We start from the raw sequence: 22,425 nt of genomic DNA on the forward strand, positions 1-22,425 counted from the left end.
TTTCCATATATGCCAATTCTGGATGACTATCAAGATCACACTGCAATAGGCAGATTTCCAAGTGTTGTGATAAAGCTGTCTATAATGTGATCAAGTGAATAATAATTTCTTATAAAGTCAGATGCAACTCCTGGAGTAACACATAATTGAACCCCTTCTCATTACAGAGTTGCAAGTGAATATAGAAATATTTGCAGATTGCTTTGGGCTGCATAATGCCTCAAAGCAGATCTATGCATAGTGAAGGAGCAGGTAGGAGGAAGGAAAGAAGTAATAATATTTTTTGTACCTGGTACTATGGTAAGCACCTCTAATATTTTGTCTCATTTTATTCTTCAAAAAAACAAAGAGGCAACTATTTTTATAGTCTTCATTTTAAAGACAGGCCGTTCTGGCTCTGGAGCCTAACCTCTTTAGATAATACCACATTATTTTCTCCGTGAAACAGAAAATTCCTACGTTCATTTGTTACCCAAGCTAAAAGGAGATACTTTATTAGTTTCCTTATAGGTCTATATATTGGTTCAGGCGATATGCATGTCTAGCCTGCAAATAACATGTTTCTTTCAGCTTTGGCCACATTAGATGTTCCAGCCAAGAACATTCAGGCAAGATCTCGGGAAACAGGTGGACAAGTATGGAAGTTAGACATAGGCAACTGCTTCCAGCTTCAGACTGTGAGACTCCTGCAAATTCTTTGAGACACTGAGAACTATTTCAGGACAGGAGAGAAAGGAATCACTCTTTTGGTTTCATTCATTTATTTATGTGAGCATACACTTATTTACTTATTTATTAAATGAATATTATTTGTGCACCTACATATGCCAGGCAGTGTTAGGTATTGAAGATGCAGAGGTGGATATGACAAGTGTAGTTCCTGCCCTTATATAACTAGTTGTCCAATGGGAGATAATAATATAAAAATAATCATCACCCAAATAAGTGTATTTGTGCAGTCTTTGAAAAGTATAATGAAGGAAAATGTGGGGAGCTATATAACAATGCCAGCAGGCAATCTGAACTAGTCTAGATGTTCCAGGCAGACTGACTGAAGAATAGGACATAAAGAGGTAAAAGGATGGTTGATGGTGATGGTGGGGAGTATGGATAGCACTTCAGAAAAGGGAGCATGATGCTGGGCAATTCTGTGGTAGAGATAGACCAGTAGGACTGAAGCACATATGACAATAGAGCAAATGGAAAGTAGTAGGCAAGAATCAGATCAGGCATATCTTAATTAAGAATTTTAGTTTTTATCCTAAAATCTTCAAGAAGCTTTTAAAAGCCTTAAAACAGGAAACTCCCATGATTAAATGTGTGTTTTGAAAAGATTGCTTTAGGTGCTGTGTTTAGAATAGAGAGGAAAATAATTAAAGAGATTCAGAAAAGAAATGACAATAGCTTGGTCTAGAGTGATGAAGTAGAGAATGAGAAATACAAGATGCAGGAGTAGGGGAAAAGGATGCCTATAGATGTACCTAGATATTTCCTATGTAAGAGTTGAAATCGAAATGAGAAATGCACAGATTCTTATTTAATATGGTCACTGCTTGGTCACTGCATTTATCTTCTCATCTTCCTGAGCACATCTCTCTTTCAGAAGGAAAAATTGCTCCATAATCCTTAGGATCAATAAGTGATTCCACTACTTGACCCCCTAGAATTTCTACTCTGTCTGGAAAGGTCAAGTTAAGCTGCAAAAGAAAACACCCAAGGATCTTTTCTTTCTGTTTGGCTTCTCTTTTATTTCCCTGATTTATATCAAAGGCACATCTCATCCCATATAAAATTACTTTTCTCTCTCAATCTTTTAATCCTGAGACATTTTTTAATTCCCTTTAGAAAACATCAAGTAAGACTTAGAGGATGAATTATGTATATACTCATTTCTTTTTGGAAGAACTATTTTTTTTTCTTTACGGTTGTTAGTTATCTAAATCATGAGAAACGGTCTACAACAATCTCAGGGACTCAAAAGATCAGGAGAAAGTAAAGAAAAGCCTCTTGAGTACAAAGCGAGGATTTGGGAACTGAATGCTTAGCTTTTATTTCTTCCTAATTTTAGAACTTGATTAAACTAGTATTATTAATTTTATGTCCTTCATTGCCTATATTAAAAAAAATGCAAAATGCTACAAGATGATGTTAGTGATATTGCAGCATCCAGAATCTGTAATTATTGAATTGGGATTATAGCTATACAAGTTTGGCTTCATTTGGGAGTTGACTTCAGTCCTGAACTCTGGTCTTTCACCCTGTAGACCCAATCAGCACCACATTGGATAGGGATTTAACTCTGCCTCTGCTGCTAACTAGTTTTGTGGCCCTGGGAAATTCATCTGACCTTCATAGATCTCAATTTCCTGGTAAAAACAAAGAGGTGAGGCTTTATGATTTTTGAAGTACTTTCCACTTGTAATTTTCTGAGAAAGACAAACCTTGGTAAATGTGACACAGTGTGTCATATCAAAGTGTAAGCATTTGTGTGTTTTTTATTCAGGTTTTCAACTGTGTGCATCACAAATTTTAGAAAAAAAAAACACCTTATTTATTTTTTCCTCCTTTGAGGAATAAAAGTAGATAAATGATAAACCAGGCATTTGCAATTTTAAGATCCCAGGCATTTGACATGTTTTCTAAAGTTTAGGCCATATTTTTCAGCCTCTTTCCATCCATTTCAGCCCCTCACTCATCTCTAGATTCATCTTTTCCAGGGCAATTAGGTTCTCCAAATCTCCCTTTTGCAGAATCTCTCCCAGGACAATCCACTGATACCGTGCTCCCAAATAAAAACTCAGCAGCCCTCTTGTGCTCTTAAAAGCAATCTTAGCAATGAAGAAAGTAATATGATTTCATGTTCAAAATATTATATACAAAGATGTCACTGACTGATACACTGAATTACTCCAGTGTTACATTTTAAAACAGGAACTATTGACACCAGAGGATTGCTTATTGATTGGGCGACAAGGAGAAATATGTGGGGGAAGTTCTCGTTGCCTGGACAGGGATATCTGCTTCCAAATTACATCCTAAGAACAGAGGTCTGTGACCAGACACTCCATTTCTGAAATTTTACAGATCCCTATCATTTAATTTCTTTTAGCACTATAAGGAAGGGACACTGTAAATCCCCTGTACCAAGAATTGTTAAGTATAATTCTCTGTCTGCTTGTCACCCTTTGAAGAGAAGGGCAGACAGAGAAATAGGTACAGTCACTCCCTCTGCAATAAACTTTTTATTAACAGCCACCGAAACAACAAAATTACTATTGTTTACATTCCTACTCAGAGACCCTCTTAGATTTTTCTTTAGAATTTTCAAATGGTATTAGCTTATAATTTGAAAAACACCAGAGCTGTGTTGTCAACAGTAGCTGCTAGCTACATGAAGCAGTTAAGCAATCGCAATACAGTTTGTCCAAACTGAGGTATAATATAAGTGTCAAGTGCATCCAGATTTCCAAGGCTTGGTACAAGAAAAAAAGAAAAAAAATCCTCTCATTAATAAATTTTAAATTGCTTATACCTCAAAATAAGATTATAGATATGTTTGATCAGAGGAAAACTTTGAAAATTAATTTTACCTTTTTTTTCCTCTTTTTTAAATATGTCATTTAGGAAATTTTAAATTACACATATGGCACACCTTGTATTTCTCGGGACAGCACTAATTTGACTGAGGAGAGTAAACGTCTGTACTTCACTGGGCAAGTTAAGCAAGCCACACATCTAGAATGAAACGTATGCAAAATATAGAAAGTTACTGAGTGTAAATCTCTTCACAAACTACTAATATCTTTCTCAAACACATTTATTACATCTTACAGTAAGATTCATATCTTGAATGGTAGGGGAAATAATAAAAAAAGAACTTTGAATTAATCAACACTTGGATGATCCACTTATTCTGGAAACAATCCTCTGAGGGAAAAAAAACTTAAATGTTACAAAATTTAGTAATCTTTAAGATAGAATCAGGGATTTGTTATTTCCATAAATAATTAATGAATTACTTTGAATAAAGTTATGATTGTCACTGCAACATTTGTGTCATATCTAACATTTGAAAGTACTATTGCTTACAATATAAACTCTTAGAATATACTGCAAAGAAGTTCTTCTATTTGAAATATCTGTTACTATGACCATCCATTTAATATATTAAAATAATTGATGTAATTTGGTAGCTTTATTTGTGAATTTGCAGTATGCAACAAAAGAAGGTTTAGAAATTGAGTAGTCATAATAGACCTCTAGTAAAAAGCACATATCTTTAACAGAAGATTTGTAGTGCTGTTTTTTCTAAACTGATTTTATGTGACTTTTTAGAACACTGACTTGAGAATTCATATATTCATAATACACTTTGTTTTATGATTATTTTGTGAGGAGGGTTTTTATATAAAAACTCATTTTAAAGTATAAAATCAGCCTTTGCTTGGTATATGAGAGAATAGCTAATTACATGTTTTACAGCGTTGTATAGACTTTAGAAATTTACTTCTCAATGCATTAGCTTGATTTAAAAGTCATAGTCCATCTTTCTCTTTATTTACTTTTTTCCTGCTAAAGACTGAGTGTTTATGTTCAATATTCATATGTGGAAACTTAATTCCCAATATGATGGTGTTTGGAGGTGAGGTCTTTGGGAGGTGATTAGGCCATAACGGTAGGGCCCTCAAGAGTGAGATTAGTACTCTTAGAAGAAGAGACTCTCTTCTGCTATGTGACATTACAGGTAAAAAATTTTCTGATTCTGTGAATCAGAAACTGGGTCCTTACAAATCTGCTGCCATTTTGATTTTCAACTTCTCAACTTCCAAAACTATAAAAAATAAAAGTTTTTTGTTCATAAGCCATGCAATCTATGGTATTCTGTTATAGCAGCTTGAATGGACTAAGACAATTCTCTTGCTAATTGAAAATCTATAACTAATACAATCCATAACCAGATATCTTCCATCATACAAATCTTTAGAGATAAGAGAAATTCAAGATCCATGAAGAAGGTCAGACATCAGCTGAAATTTTTTTCCTAACAGGAGAAGGGATAAATAATGTGATTGGTAAGTAGAATATATTCATTTAGTAATATATTTAGCTAGGAATCCAACAAGAGTCAGAAATCAGTGTTAATCTGTAACAAAATTAACATCTTTTTCTATATATCATGGTTATGTTTATTGACAAAATAATTTTTTCTTAATTCTTAGGACAAAGTAGTAAAGTCAGTTATATAATGTGCTATATATCTTTGACTTCTTTAAGAATATCTCATTGTTTACACTTCTCTCTTTAGCCTTCAGCCGTATGTTTAGACTTGGCCTCTTCTTCCATACTACATAGCAGCATTAGAGCCATAAAATAACCTAGGCATGATTTTGAAAACAGTAGATAAAGTTTGCATTTCTACTGTTGCTATTCATACATTTATTCATTCATTCTAAAAATACTTTTCAAGAATCTTCTTTGCACCAGAAACTCTGCAAAGCATTACAGATGCAAATATAAATAATATCAAATTGTTATGGGGGTATACAAAGATAAATATATCGATAAAGAGTTAACTATACTGTTATTTATTATAATTAATGTTGATATATGTATATGTATAGAAAACCCAGCCATATAAAAGTTATTTCTTACTCAGAATAAAAGCTGATCAGAGAAGATGGTGTGGTGATTGGAGTGGTTGAATAAGGAGAAGACAATGTTTGGGACTGAGGACTCCTGGAGTTTAAATGTGTGTATGCAGGGAGGAAAGGTGAATGATGAAAGAAGATACAATTTCTCATTCTCCAGTTGCTTCACATACAAAGTTTTCTTTATTCAATTAGTGAGTATTGATTATCAGTAATTTTATTCTTAAAAATTAATTCTATACTCCTCACAATGTCAAGACTACCAGTATTTTACACTTATTTGAAATCCCTCCAATGTAATTTACAAATCTTTACTATGTTTTGTATTCCCATCAAATCTATGTATTGGGCAGCATCTGGATACAAACATTTATACCAGAAAGTATTATCACCTCTTAGATAATGAGTGCATGTTGCAAATCCTCAATTCAAGAAATATTCTCAATCTTTAAACATTTAGCTACCTTTTGAGGTCAATATTTCAGTAGCATTGTGAAATACTATCTCAAAAGAGACTCCCTATATATTCACTACCCAGTATTTTAAGCCTCCACAATATCTTAGGGCAGAAAATTTTGACTTGGACTTAGCTCTAGTTTGAGGAGGACATTTCCTATTTTTATAGACATAACAAACAATTACTGTGATAAAAATGAAAATGTAAGAATATGTCAGTCCCAAGAAATTGTTATAAAGCTTTCTCTAGCCCTTTGCTAAATGAAAAACCTACTTTGAACATGCTGAGAAGGTAGAGATTGTTTGGTTGTTATTTATTCATATGGAGAAAGAAAGAGAAGTTTCTTTGCCACCCTTTAGATCTTTAGCTTTTTCATTTTCAGTTAGCTGAAGAAATGATGTACTGGACATTAAAACTTTCCATTTAAATGTTATATGTCTTTTATAGCCTTACTGTTTTTGAATTCTTGGAATAGATATGAAAATACCCCCTTTATGAATACTATTGTGATTTTTTAATTCCTTTGAGATTAGAGAATGAGATACCTACAGAAGTATACAGAATATGTATCATGGTCTTACTGAATTTAGTAAAAGGAAAAAGTTCAAACTGTTTTCAGCTTTCAACAATGTTTTGGGTAAAGTAAAATTATCCTGACAGAAATATAAGTAAATATTTTGATTATATTTCTCATATGTATGATGCACCAAAAACTACATTATAAACGTTTGGAGGTGGTTAAATAGTTGCTCACAGTTGGTAATAATATGTCTCTAGATGATGTGAAGCAGATAGGTCCTGTTTGATGTCAAATGGACTTTCCGCAACTAGAGAAGAATTTAGCAAGAAATTCTTAGGCATTTGTAAATGTCCTCATAGCTTTCATTTATTTCTACTGAAAGTCAAGGAACTAAAAAAAAAAGGCATTCTGTATAATCATTATCATCTTTATAATGCTAAAATTGTAACTCTATTTACTATAAAGTATGGAAGCTTCTAGTCTGTCTGAACCAAGAAATTGAATCCATATTTTAGGACAGAGAAGGCGCCAGCATTGAAGGTTGAGAACATAATGACTGCTTGCCCTTCTGTTTTCCTGAATTAGTATAGCTCAAGAGACTCAGGCAAGAGACAGGAGTAGTGGAAAAAATCCGGGGTGGAAAGATACAATTCCTTCAGTTCTGGCATATAAATCTCTGTCATTCAGTATTTTTCTACCTTTTCTATTCACTATCTTTTATCATTTCTTAAATGCAAATGAAAGATTAAGATGAATCCAATCAGCTGTAATTTTGTATGAATTACTTCAATCTCATAATTAGATTATTCCTAGTTAAATATAAGGAGCTTTAGAGGGACAGTCTTGGTTTTGCTGCTAGGAAAGTAGACATACAATTTTGGATGTCCTGGGGTAGCAAAAGGATTAAAAGTCATTGGTTTACTGTCCATAGGACTTTCCGAATCATATTGTGATAGTCTTGATGGGGTGGGGTAAGAATGGTTACTGGTGCAGGCGTATGAAACAATAAAAATCGAGCTCTTTCTATATACTATACTTATTATAGAATGTGCCTTGGACTTTGTAATCAGATTATATATGCATAACTAATGCCTAAACACTATGTTCACATCTTGTGATATTTAAAAATAACTATGGAAAATTTCAGAGACAATCCCTAATCTATAAACAGATTGTATTACGGAAGCTTATTACTTGATGAAATGCAGTTTGGGTATATATTTATCTTTTGGAACAGAGCAATACTAAATATTGAAAGTTCCAAATCAAACCATGCAGGTTGTTTTAGCTTATCAGTATATGTTATCCTATATTATACATGCGTATAATAACACAAGAGAACAAACCTTTGAATCTACTTTTAAAGTGTTTCAATTTTATGTGAGTAGTGAACAATACTTATTCACTGTGTAGAGACTAATAGTGATTTTAAAAAAGAATGTAGTTCATTTGTATGTATTTTTAATATCATTGTTTTCTTGCATGAGTCCAACATGGGTATTTTCTTCCCAATATTTAGACATCATCAATAGATTTATATTTAGGAAAATAAGTTATTTGAAATTGGTTTCATTTTTTTTTTATTTTTTTTTTTTTTACATTTTCATCAAACATTCATAACTCTGATTGCACAAAAGAGTAAGGTACAGGGAAGAATATTATTATTATCTTTTTTTAAAGCAATACCAAGATGATTAAAGAGTACTGAAGAGCATTTTTGCCACTCCCTGGTCTTGCCGTTCTTTCATTGATTCTTGTGGAATTGAACTACATTTCTCTGAGATATTTTTCTTTGACATCTAGAAATAATTCTGCTTCTGTGCTCCTTTTGAAGATGTATTTTCCAAGACAAACGATTTTCAATAGCTACTAAGCACTGACATCTAACCTGGACTGAGACAACCTTCTCACACTACACTCAAACAACACAGTGGAATTCCTAGAAACCTACCTTGACTATTTCATATCACATTAAGAAGAAGGAGAAACAGCTAATTTTGTAATTTCTAGAAATAAGCACAAGAATATAAAGTGTCCTTCTTCTTATTGTTGAGGTTAATGACTTCAGCCAAGCTTTTCTGTGGAACTTACATGAATGATTAGTGCCTGATTAAATGGGCCCATAAGCCTTGAGCTATATTCAACAGTGAATTCAGCTTAGTAAACATTCATTGATATCTCAGTGCCTAGTACTGGTGCTAGGGATTGAGTGATGAAACAAACAAAAAAACAAAACAAAACAAAACACAGACCCTTCTAAAATAGCTCACTGTAACTCATAATTAAAATGCAAGAGATAAAAAAAAAAGTGTAATTATAAATGTATGTTTAAAGTACAACTCCAGTACTGAAAAAAAGAACAATTGACTCTAGAATTAGAAGCTGAGTTGGGGGACCAAGAGAAATTTACTATGAGAAAATAAGAAGTGAATAATTTCAGGCAAAATTATCAGCAAATGAAAACCTACAATAATAAGAAAGGCCCAGACATGGTCAGAGCATTCTAATTGGTTTGTATGCCTGAAATGTAGATATGCAAGGCTGAGGGAAAGGAAGGTCCTGGTAAAGGATCTTAGGAACTTGTAGGCCTTGCATAAACCTAGACCTTTTTCCTGAAAACTATGAAATAGTAGTATAGACTTTTAAATCAGAAAGAGACAGTTAAATTTGCATTTTACAAGGCTCATAATCTCAGCAATATTATGTTTTGGTTAGAAAGAGAAAAACTCAGAAGCTGATAGGCTTCAGCATAAAATAGGCCTAGTTTCCTAGTTTTGGCCTGAGACAATGACATCTGATATTATGACACTATCTCATGCTATCTGAACTAAGAATGGTATTGAAATGAAATAAAGAGATGGATGCAAGAGAAAGAGGCTGACTTGATAAGATTGGTAAAAGACTGGAGGTAAACCATCCTAAATGTGCTTATGACACCAGCAAAATAGGGATATTTTAAACAACTTTATTAAGGTAAAATTGACATACAGTAAACTGCACGTATTTAAAGTGAATGCTTTGATAGCATTCTATAATATCTGTACACCCATGAAAACATCACCACAATTAATATAGTGAACATATCTATCACCCTCACAAGTTTCTCTTTACCCTTTAATAATCTTTCTCTGTACACGTTGCCCCTTCTCAGACAACGGCTGAACTGCTTTCAGTCACTGTAGATCAGTTTGCATTTTCTAAAGTTTATATAAATAGAACTATACAGCACATGTATTTTTTTTCCCCTCTGGTTTTTTTTCATTCAGTATAATTATTTTGAGATTCAACTATGTGTGCACATTAATAGTTTATTTTTTTATTGTCTAATCTTTTATAATTTGCAAGTCTTCATATATATATATGTATATATATATAATTTTTTTTTTTAGGCAAGGCAACCCTTGGTTGACCTCACAGATTGCAAGGAGCTTGTCAGTTTACAATCCCTTATTTTTTTATTTTTAACACCTACAGCGCCTGGTCTTCCTAGGTGGTCTCCCATCCAAGTACTAACCAGGCCTACCCTGCTTAGCTTCCGAGATCAGATGGGATCGGGCTTGTTCAAGGTAGCATGGATGTAGACAGCAAGTCTTTAAATAGACATATTCCTTCTTTTCTTTTGGATAAATGCCTGAGATTAAAATGAGTCCATTATATGCTAAGTGTATGTTTAATTAAAAAAAAAGACCGCAAATTGTTTACAAAGCAATTAACAATTTACATTTTGTTGGGCAATGTATGAGAGTTCCTGTTCCTCCAAATTTTTACCAACACATATCATGGTTAGCTCTTTTTATTTTAGCTATTCTAACAGCTGTGTAGTGGTATCTCATGGTTTTAATTTACATTTCTCTAATGAAAAATAATGCTACATATCTTTCACATGCTCATTTTCCATCTGTATATCTTTTGGTGGTATCCAAGTCTTAAGCCCATTTCTTTTTTAATTTGGGTTGTTTGTTTTCTAGTTATCGTGCTTGGATAGTTGAATTATATGTGGTCAAAGGGATTCAGTTAAACAACATAGTTTTTTGATGTCAGAGACTCTCTAGGTGTTAACTTAGGCCATTAGTGGATGGAGAAGAACTCGTATCTCATGTAGATGTTATGTCACTAAGCATACGGGCAGATAAGCAATGTTATAGCCTCAAATAATTATAAGCATACGGGCTTATATAAAATTATATAAGCATACGGGCAGATAAGCAATGTTATAGCCTCAAATAATTAATTATAAACGTATTGAGTTATTTGTATGTGTGTGACTTTCAAGTGGTAATTTTCCAATAGAAAAAATATCTGCTGATAAATTTAGAAACATGATCAAACCAGGCAAACCTAAAGATAGTTAAAGTTTTTCTTTTGTTGGAGATTTATATTAAATACCCATTCCCAGATGTCTTCTCTCAGAGCAGTATCTGTATATTTTTGTCTATATCCTTAGAGTTCTTCACAGAGTGTATAGTACTGAACCAGATCAAGGTTCCATGCCTCTCATTTTTTTCAGCTACCAAAGCTTTATTTATTTTTTTATCCCATTAAATGAAAGTCTTATTTCAAGTAGGTAGCAATTGTGTGTATGCTTGCCTAAGCAGTCTAAATTTACGCCAGTTAAAATATAAAGTTTTCCAGAAAGCCCATAGGAAAAAGTTTTAATTATAGTAGCAGACTAATATAGAGATATTTTTATGTATAGGACTTTTTTTTTCTTCAGAAAATCTTAAACTTGCATCATATGGTACTACCTACCTATATGTAGAATCCCCACATCATGATTTATTGTTAATTTGATCTTCTTTACTCTTTCTTATTCATTACCTTTTATCATCAGCCTTTATGAGAAAATAAAGCAATAGAAAAATAGAGTCAGGAGATGGAGGAAAATTGAACATGGAGTGGAAGGCAGTGTTTTTAAAAATTATTTATGGACTTGATATATATTTGAAGCATTTGAAATAGCAAGTTTTATATAAACTATATAACCAAAAGCTATATATTAGGTAACTACTAGAAAATGATAATTATGAATGTTATGGTTTGAATTACATACCACAAAAATTACGTTAAGCTCTTAACTTCCATTACCTCAGAATTTGACTGTATTTGGTAAAAGGGTCATAACAGATAAAATTAGTTAAGATAAGTTTATATCGGAGTAAGATAGGCCTTTAATACAATATGACTGGTGTCCTTACACAAAAAGAGAAGATGATATGAAGTGAAGCACATGGAGAGAATGCAACATGGCAATAGAGACAGAGATGAAATAACGAAGCTGTAAGCCAAGGAATGTCAAGGATTGACTGACTTCCAGAAAATAGAAAGAGGCAAAGAAGGACGCTACCCAGAGTCTGAGAGGGAGAATGGCTCTGTCAACACCTTGATTTTGGAATTCAAGCTCCAGAACATGAAATAATAAGTTTCTTTGTTTTAAGCAATTTATAGTACTTTGTTATGTCAGTCCTAGGAAACTAATATGATGAGCAAATGTATTTTAATAAAACCTCTGAGATAACATGAAGATATAGTTTATATATAGAATTGTTCAACATTCACAAGGATACCAGTACTTTGAGTTAGAAAAAAAAAATTAGTAACATTCTTATTTGCACTCAGATGCTTTGGGTTACAGGTTGAGTTCCTTTGAAGAATTGCTATTGATGACAGCAGGTCCAACTTTCCATGCAGAATTTTCTCATGTGCATAGCTTATTTCTTATTTTTAAGTCATTTTTCACTCATGCTTTATGATCTGTCCTTTCACATTGAGATGTACGTTAACTCAAGAAGCTATCACGATAATATACCAACCAGGATGTAAACAAGCAACACTTAGACTCGTGGTAAGTGGAAATCTTGAAAATGATGATGGAGAGGAAATGATGCATTCCTCATTATTAAGAATATAACATAAGTTGTTTAAAAAAAGAGAGAGGGAAGCCCACTATTCAGTAATCCTTGCGAGAAATTTGGGCAGAGGGGATGGAGTAAAGGGCCAGCCTGAGATAAACACTGCAGACAAACAGTCATTGGTGGTAATTAGATGAGTTGAGGAGAAAGAATAAAAAATGACACCAAAGAATAATTCTTTTTTGACACTTTTCTCCTCATACTTTTTTTTTTTTTTTGCTTTAAGAAGGTAATGACAAAGGCTGGCAGAGGCATACGAAACTGTTTTATCCTTTGGTTCTATTATATGTTATGTTCAGTTCTCCCATCTGTTGCCATGCAAGTTGGAGCAAATAGCACTAGCTGGGTCAGTTACTGTGTGGGCTCTGCTGTTGCCAAATCACATAATTTTTCTTACTCCATCATAGACTAGTTAATTCTATTCCGACCTCAGTAAACAAATAATTAACAACTGTTATGTTTTAGCCCAGGAAATATGTTAGCCAAGACAGTCTCAAGATCTGTTGTCAGAGAGGCAAGTGAGGTTAGGAGGCATAAAAGAAAATGATCTTATTCTTCACCCTAAGGCTTGAGTTAAAATTTATCTGCTTATGGAATCTAATATGTTTGAAACAAACATAACTATTCACTTAAATTATTTATGTGTGTAATTGGCATGTAGGGGAAAGATTCTATTCTGTGATTATCAACTGGTGATTCTGAAAAGAAGGTATAAATAAGACCCTGTTTTACAGGGTCTTGTACAATTTAATATTTTCAGAAATAGTTGGTCTTGACATCATATGGAAAGGTACAGAGGCAGAAAGAGTAACAATATCCTTTCAACTCATGAGAACAACTAGTATTCATTCCCATTATATCTCTTTTTTCCTTTATGGATCTTTGTTTTAATATAACAAAGGACAGTAGAGTTTAGTCTTCTAAACCAGGAATCTCTCCAAATGACTATGAGTAAAGGTGGACACCCTTTCTGAACATGCCACTTCTCTGTGCAGAAAGTGTGGGTGGGTCACCAGAGACTGGGAAACCAATACATTGAGAGCTGGCCAAAATCAGGACCAAACTTTATTCAGGTTTCCATCTACCAATTATTCACCTGCAATCAATAGTCGAATAGTGGTTCCATAAAAACTATGTAATATTCTGCCTCCGTATCTGTCTTTATTTTTATGAAAGCATCTAGCTAGCCACCTAGAAATGATTGGCATTTTTTTCTCTATTTTTTTATGATAGTTTAAAACAATTCCTCATATGTACCCTGAAGAGGGATATTTGTGAATAGATGTGGAATTCCTACCAACTGCTGCCCTCTGTAATTTTCAAAGAATTAACAATATCTGTTGACTCTGCCTTCCAGCTAACTAAACTGGGTTTTGTTTGTTTGCCAAGTTCAATAGTTTAATGTATGCAATGTTGGGTTTATCACCTCCCATATTATTTCCTTTACCTCTGCATTTTCAACTTCCTATTACTGCTTACTCATCATCCCAGATCAGATGCCAAACCAATTTTGAATTTAGGCCCAGAAATAATTTAAAAAGTTTAATCCTGCCCCCACCTCACCAATACTGTCAGATGGAGTTTAATTATCATCTTCCCTTCTGGATTTGTAGACATCAGAAGATTGGTGCTCTAGTAATATGCTTTGAGCTATTCCTTGAATTCCAATCTGCAAATCTCAATTTGGCATGCATGTCCAAGGAGAAAAATCAGATGATTCGATGACTGGATAAGAGATACTTTGATCCTGACATAGCCAGGGAGTTTAGTTTGTTGGCCAATATAGTATATGGAGGATAGAATCTGAAGTTTATCTATCAGTCTTCTTGACTAATCTCAAAATTTTTAGCTAATGTCTTCTCAGATATGATTAAATCTTCACTACCTTTTAACCTTTAATAAGGCTGATAAAAATTTAGTTCACTACTTATTTTACTGTTATTTCCTTTCGCTTGGATTATCTTCCGATTGTATATTTCTTACAGAAAACTTTTTAAAATTAATCCCCTATAGTGACATTATGCTAATTAAAATTAGGTTATAAAATATGTAAATACATATAAATTAGCATATCTTCAATACTCCTTAATATACTAAAAGTGAACAAATATTATATCTGTATAAGATTGTAAGTGATTGAATAAGTATATGGACATATGTGTGTGCACACATTCCTTGTTTGTGTAAATATATTTGCTTATGTAATAATGGTAATATCTAGATTTATTGAATACATACCATGATCTAGAAACTGCTATATTTTTTGCATATTAATTCATTTAATTTTATAATAACCTTATATGATAGTGTTTCTACTATCTTCATTTTACAGATCAAAAAATAAGACACATCGAGAATTTAATAATTTATTAATGTTCACACAATCAGGAAACATCAAGTACAGGATTCAAATCCCAGTAGGATGTTCCAAGGCTTGTATTCTCTTAATTTCTACAACATCCAAATACATAATATAAGGACAGTATGATTTGACATTTCATTTTAGGTTTATGATGGTGATGAATAGAGTAAAGATGTCAGAAACTAGGTATGAGAAGTTTTCTCCTTTTCTGGCCCAGGTTCTTCATCATTTACTCATGTCTCTCATGTCCACTGTGTCCTACTGTTTCATTCTGGTCTAGATCCCTTCCTGACATTTATACTTATATGATAAATTATTCAGTTCTCATCCTCTGGCTTCCATTGCACTGTATTCAGCTTTTCTACCTGCACTAGAGTTCAGTGACTTAGGGATTACTTTTGATATTTTTTGTTCTTTCCTGTAATTATGTATCACACTAATCTGTACCATGGAATATCTCTTATGTGTGTGACTTCTATGCAGCTACTTTCAAAGGTCTCTTTACTTAACTGAATTTACCTGTTCATAACCTCAGTAAGAGTACTGACCTTAAATAAAGAAAAAATAGAAAAAATTACAAAAACTGGAAGACTATCCTATATTATTCAAAAGTCTTTTTCTATAAAGCAGTGATTCTTAAAAGTTGGTCCTTGTACTAGTAACAGTGTCACTTGGGAACCTGGTGGAAATGCAAAGTTTAGGGTCTCACCTTGGACTACGGAATCAGAAATGCTGAGGGTGTCACTCAGGAACCTGTGTAGACAAGCCTCCAGGTGATCCTATTGCTTACTTAACTTTTAGAACCACCACCCCATGGCTAGTCCCTATCACCCAATTTCTCATACCACCGTCAGTTCAGCTTATCTAAAACAAACTCATAAATACACACACACACACACACACACACGCTCCCTGGATTTATAAGCATTTGACTGTGTATTTACATTGAATTAAAACTACTATTTTATTGTTTATCAGAGACAGTGGAGCTAATATAATTTTATTAGACACCAAATCCTTTAAACCAGTGTTTATCAAATTTTTAACATTCATAAGAATCACAGTGTTAAATGTAGATTCTTATTCAGTAGATCTGAAGCGGGACCTGAGATTCTGAATCACTAGTGAACTTCCAATGACTGACAATGTTGTTGGCCTTAGCCCACACTAAACAGTGAAGACTTAGATTCAGTCATTGCATCAATAACCATATTCATCTATATCCTAAAATATTGCTGCAGTTTCTCTTTTATTCTATCTCTAGTATACTCACCATTGAGTATAACCTTCTAGCACAGGCTTATCTAAATATACTCACCTCTATCCTCAAGTTTTTAACATGATGATCTCTAAATCTAAATTAAAAATACTTCCATCCACAAAGTATGCCTGTCAGAATTCTGGGCCCCCCCCTTTTTTTTTCCATGTTTAACAAGTTCTACTTTCTTTCTTCAATTTTCTGATTATTTCATGTTGGGCATAATTCCTCTATATTATACTCTCTACCTCTTAATTAACAAATAAAACAATGCTCTGTATTAAGTTACCCAGTCACATGATCAGTCTCCAACATGCTTTGAGTTCCAGGAAGACAGATTTAGATGGATTTTACAGATCTTAGTCCCCTCCCCACTTATCTAGCCAATGTCTGACACATAGATGCTGCAGAATACTACTTACTTAATTAAATTAGGGAAGACCAGGTGAAAATGATGTTTTAATTAATGAAGTAGGAGAGCCTAATTAGTTTTTTTGGGATGACTGTACTCCAGGAGATCAAAAGAATTGTTTTTAATTAAGGACACAGCTAGAGGTATCTCTAGGAAACAGGGAGAGGCCCAGGCAGTAAAAGACCATTGACAGCTATGAAGGGAGTGAGGGCCTGAAATAGAAGAAAAGATTTTCAACTATGGACAAAATAATTACCTGACGCTCTTCTGCCTAGCAATAATCCTTAAGCCTTGCTATCAACATTACAAAATGTGTTGTTGAAAAAGCATTCCTGGGCAGAGAAAATAAAACCCTAAATGATATAAATTATTTGTGAATTGCTAAAGAATAAACAGTAAGACTCAGAAGAAATTGGCATGTATATGTCATCCTTTTTTAAGTAAAGGAATTGTTGCTCTTATGGAAATTACAAAAATACATTTAACCCAAAAGTTTCAACTCTGTTTATAATCAATCAGCAGTCAATTGAGACTCCCATTTAACTATCGGACTTATTCAAGATACATAAAGTAGCCAAGTTGGCTGTTCCCAGAATCTAGATTTTGCTCTTATAGAGAATATGGCCACAGTCTGAACTTTGGATATAAATTTTTAAACCAGAAAAATATGTATATTGAAAAACTATAAAAAGATGAAGAAAGGACAAATACCCTACTACATTTAGATCCATAGTTACTTTAATTATTAGGTCTCCATTAATTTTTTATTCCCTTCTGCTTACTCTGTATATATCCAATTACTATTTTAATTTCTCCTCATGTAATAGTGAAATTTCTTGTTTATTTTGTTTTTTTGTTTGTTGTTTTTACTGTTCAGCTTTATCCTTTTTCTCATCTTTTTTTTTTTTCTGTGTCCTTTGTGATTTGGAGTGTTTTAGTATTTTTTGTAGTTTTTATTTTTTAAGTCATTGATACTGGATCTCACTTCCTTTATTTGTAAAAATGAGATGAGACTCAATAATTTTCACAACTTTTCAATATTTGGAACTCTCTGACTCAAGATTTTATAGTCATGAGATGAGACTTTTGAAACTTTTAAAAAAGTTATTAAAAGAGAGAGATAAGAAGTTTTTCTTTTTTTTCAGAGTGACTTCTATAAATGCATGGCAAAAATGTGAATTTGAAAGTTTACAATGTTTCAATATGTATTTTAATGTGATGGCAGGAGTTGTGCTGGAATTGACCAACAACTTTAAGGATAGAAGGGGCTGTAACACAGTGTGCCTGAAAAGAAACTTCACTTTCCCCAGTCCTGGGATGGTACAGAGTTGGTAGTTCCTCTGGCTCAAAGATGGAACAGAGGAAGCAGGAGCTGTAAGCTCCCAGCATGCTGCAGGCAATGTGATGGCCCACCCATAGAGAGATTGCTGGAATGGACCAGTGGCAGTGTCAAGGAGATAGGGTGGCATCCCTCTTCGAGAGTGTCTTTCAGTGAAGATTGGAGTAAAGCTGAGTTTTCCTCTGAATAATCCATGTAAAACAGGAGACAGAGAGGAATAGGGAGAAAGAAAGAAAGATAGAAAGGAGGGAACAAAGAAGGAACATAATGCAAAGAAGGAAGCATGGAGAAAAGAAAAAACGAAGAGAAAGAAAAAAGGAAGAAAAAAGAAAAAAAACAAACAGAAAATAAACATGAGATCTTTGAAAGTTTTAATCTACTTTAGCAATTAAAGACTATGGAAAATCCTATAATAAAAAGATTGAATTTTTAGTCTTAATTGGGTAACTAATTTAAACACAAAACCCATTTTTTCATGGAAAATCTATTCATTAATAGAATACCTTTTGGGGAATGGTGTTGTAGACAAGTAGCAAGCAGCTATAGTAGAAAAAATGTAAAAACATTTTGAGAATATTTAGAGTTATAGTGATTCTTAGGAATACTTTTTGGGTTATTTCGATTCTATGATTAGAACAAATTTATAGCCAAATATTCACATTTGAGAAAACTTGTGCATTACACCCACTCTTGCTCTATTTGTATAGTCTCATCTCTATTCTTTACCTATAGGTAAACATCATTGTGTCATTTTTAAATAATAAATTATGTACATGTTCGCTTACTGAGCACAGATGTGTATTTTCCAATAATTAAAATAATTTTAAGGAAAAAAAACTTTAGTAAAAATTAAAGCCAACCTTGTGTTTGGCAAGGGCAGGTGTTCTGTGAGGATTAAATAATTTGCTTCTTCTAGGTATTTAACATAATCTATATGTGTGTATTAGGCAACAGACATATTTACCCAAGCAAACTTTAAGTCCTCCCAGTAAAGTTGTTTGCTTGATTGCCCTGGTGTCCTATCCTCTGGTGGGATTTTCACCAGGACATGAAGTTTGTTAGTCTGAGAATTCACCCAGACCATGTGGAACAAAGTATACATCCTTTTTTTTACTTTTTCTGCATATATGAAATTCGTTGTTCATACTTAGTATCTTATAGAGTTTCTTCAATTTGTGAAGATTAATGAGATTATAGCAACTGCTTATTATATCTTGCATTTTCCATAGGTTTTTTTAACTCCCTTTTATCAAGGCCTCTCAACTGTGCTAAATTCTAATACTGTGAAAAATATTTTATATGAAAAATAGAAATAAGAAGATAGACTATGATTGGTTTATAAATTGCTAACAGGAAGGATTGTATGGGAGGCAAGGGGACCAACTCTTAAATATAACAGGGCTTGTTAATAACATAATACTCTTAGCCAATATTCCACAGATATAGCAACAAGAACTCAACTTGGACTTGGACTTTCAAATGTCTGACTTTGACCATAATGATAGGCAAGTAGTATGTAAAGAAAAATTATTCTACAAATTATAAAATATACTATTTACAGAGCTTGAAGCTTACTTAAACAAATTACTTACAAAGTAATGAAGAGAGCATCATCCCAGTTTTAAAGAAATGCAGTTTTATTTTGTTTTTCTGTATTTATTGAACCCATTATTAGGAACTTAATTCAATTTATTACATATTTCTTCACCTACTATATTCTTGATGAGTAAGGAATCCAAGACAATGTGAAGAGAAACAGTTGCATGTGAAATCATACCTCCAGTCCATATGGTTGCACACTTTAACTATTAAATTAAGCTTTTAATCACTCACCCATCTCTACTTTGACTCTCAAATAGTTTTTAGTTTATGATAAAGAAGGCTCTTTATGTGTACCCAGGAATCATTTGCTTGCTTACCATCAAAAAGAGTAAGGACAAGTCTTACCTAAAGGAGAGTTGTACAAACTGAGACTGGAGAAAAACTGAGAAATACTGGGGTGGCAGGGGAGAGTCCAATGAAAGGGCCAAGTATTTAGTTTGCTTCTAGAGTAGGCCTATAGTTGAGCCAGCAGAACTTTCTTATGGTCCTACAAGGGACTAAAGCTTCTACTACATTCAAAACTACCTATGGGCATCCCTTAAACACAATGTACACTTTGTCACCAGTGTATATGCTCTCTCTTTCACCATACCTTGCCTTGAACTTCCTTCTCTTCTCTTCTCTGCTCGACAAATCTGCCCATTGGGAGCTTTGACCCATTGAGAAGCATTCTTAGACCATTCTATCTGAAAGAGAAAACTCCCTCTGAATTTATATAATGCTTAGTTGCCAGTCCCAATGAGAAAGGTAGTGTGAAAAAAAAAAAAAGGAAACAAAATCCTGATCAGAGTCAAACATTTCATCATTTACTAGATATGTAATCTTGAATAAATTTACTGACCTCTTATAGCTTCTTCTATCTTCATCCTTAAAATTGAGTAAGGTCTATGCTACATCTCGAACATGCTGCCAGGATAAAATAATGTCATGTTTGCAAAATGTGTTGTATATGACAATTGATTGTACTTAAGTAAGAAATTTGCTTTATTTCCACCAAATTCAGTTATGATGATTTACATTCTGGTAATCCCAATATGATTTCATATATGTTTTTTCTTATTGCCCCAGCCCAGTTAAAAGTATATATTTGTTTTCTCCTGATGATGAAAGAAGTTAAGTCTTTAGTATATAAAATATTAAAATATACCCAAGTATAAAAAATGAAAAAAGGCATGAAATAACCAGAAAATAACTGCTAAATCAAGAAATAACCACCATTAACATTTTTCTATTGTATGCTATAAACATTACAATTCTTATACATGTAAGTATATATGTGTATCTTTGTACACAGCTGGTTCACTTATCAATATATCCTATAAATATTTTCCAGTCTTATTTTTGCTTCCTCAAATGCAACCATAGTATTTTGATTTACCATGTCTGGCTAAGTACATAGCATTACACTTTGGGAAATAAATTTTCAATAAATGGGCTTTATTATGAGAGCGACTTAAAGCATTTTATGATTATTTAAATATAAAATTATTTAAAACAGAATTTCTGACTTTAGAGACAACTCTGTTCTTATCGATGAACCAAAGACGTTATAAGTAACACTGACTCTTCCTTTTCCTTTTCCTTTTCATTTAGTTTGTTGCCCAGCCCAATTGTCAACAACTGCTTGCATCTCGCTGGTACGATGAGTTCCCAGGCTGGAGGAGAAGACACTGGGCAGTGAAGATGGTGACATGTTTCATAATTGGACTTCTTTTTCCTGTCTTCTCTATGTGCTACCTTATAGCTCCTAAAAGCCCACTTGGACTGTTCATCAGAAAGCCATTTATCAAGTTCATCTGCCATACAGCATCCTATTTGACTTTTTTGTTCCTGCTGTTGCTTGCCTCTCAGCACATCGACAGGTCAGACTTGAACAGGCAAGGTCCACCACCAACCATCGTCGAGTGGATGATATTACCATGGGTCCTGGGTAAATGTGTTACTATAGAAAATATAAAAACGTGATACTACCATGGAATTTTGTTGCTCAGGAAAGAATATTCGTTAAAGCTTAGGACATAGTAATGTTTAAAACAAGTTCTGACTATTGTATTCCAAGACCTAATACCCAAAACTAAATAATTATTTTATAGCTGTGGTCGACCTGCTCTTACATTCAGCTTGTAAAATGTAACCTTAGGTTTTAGAATATCAGATTTTAATGATTTCATATCCCATGAATGATTTTCTCATTTTGTTTGTATGTTTGTCTTTTAAAGCCTTTTCATATGTGTCATTGGCCATATGTAAATAATCATTTTAATTTTCTTGATACACCTTTTAAAAGATAAGTACAAATTACTCAGCAAAATTAGTGATTCTGGACATAACGTAACTGTAAACGATCTTTAAAATCAATCCATTTAAGTTTATCTTTGAAACTTTATATCATTAAAATAATAAGAAATTCAATAATAGGACATCCACCAATCTCTTTCAGTTCTTTTCATAGAAATAAAAATGTTTTGGATCTGCAGGAAATCTTGATAAGATAGAAAACCTTAAAGTATTGGTAAAAATCCAGTTTTCTTTTCCTATTGTTATTATAGCCACAGATAAAATTTACATTTTAATTATTCTTTCCTCTATCCTACTGCTGTTTGCTGAGAAATAACATTTTCTCAATTTAGCTCCTTATTTTAAACCTCTCTGTTATCATACCCATCTCATCATTTAGTAATTAGAAAATATATGATTCACAATCTCAGAAGATCAGTTTAAGTTAACTGTCAAAACCGCTGCAGAGATTGTAAAGGAGGAAAATGTAGGGGAAAAAGAGACAGTGTCTGAATCTGAGATAGATACACTTTTCAACTTTAAAAGTTATAAATACTTTAAGCACTGACCATAAGAAAAGTTCATGGGACCAAGTTTTAGATATCTTACTGGATAAAAAGAAATCATTTTCTTACTGAACT

The 22,425-nt window shown here is 33.1% G+C and overlaps 1 protein-coding gene and 1 pseudogene across 6 annotated transcripts in view; one reads left to right on the forward strand and one right to left on the reverse strand.

Moving 5' to 3' along the window:
* Window positions 1–22,425, forward strand: part of TRPC4 (transient receptor potential cation channel subfamily C member 4) — a 222,710-nt gene that overhangs the window by 146,200 nt on the left and 54,085 nt on the right. For all 6 annotated transcript variants that reach the window (XM_039872938.1, XM_039872939.1, XM_039872940.1 and 3 more), the window contains one exon: window positions 21,101–21,437. In XM_039872938.1, the coding sequence (XP_039728872.1) occupies window positions 21,101–21,437 (337 nt within the window). The remainder of the gene's footprint in view (window positions 1–21,100; window positions 21,438–22,425) is intronic.
* On the reverse strand, window positions 10,091–10,208 carry LOC120610769 (uncharacterized; annotated as a pseudogene).

Source organism: Pteropus medius, unplaced genomic scaffold (genome assembly GCF_902729225.1).
Source record: "Pteropus medius unplaced genomic scaffold, Ma_sr-lr_union100, whole genome shotgun sequence".
NCBI lineage: Eukaryota > Metazoa > Chordata > Mammalia > Chiroptera > Pteropodidae > Pteropus > Pteropus medius.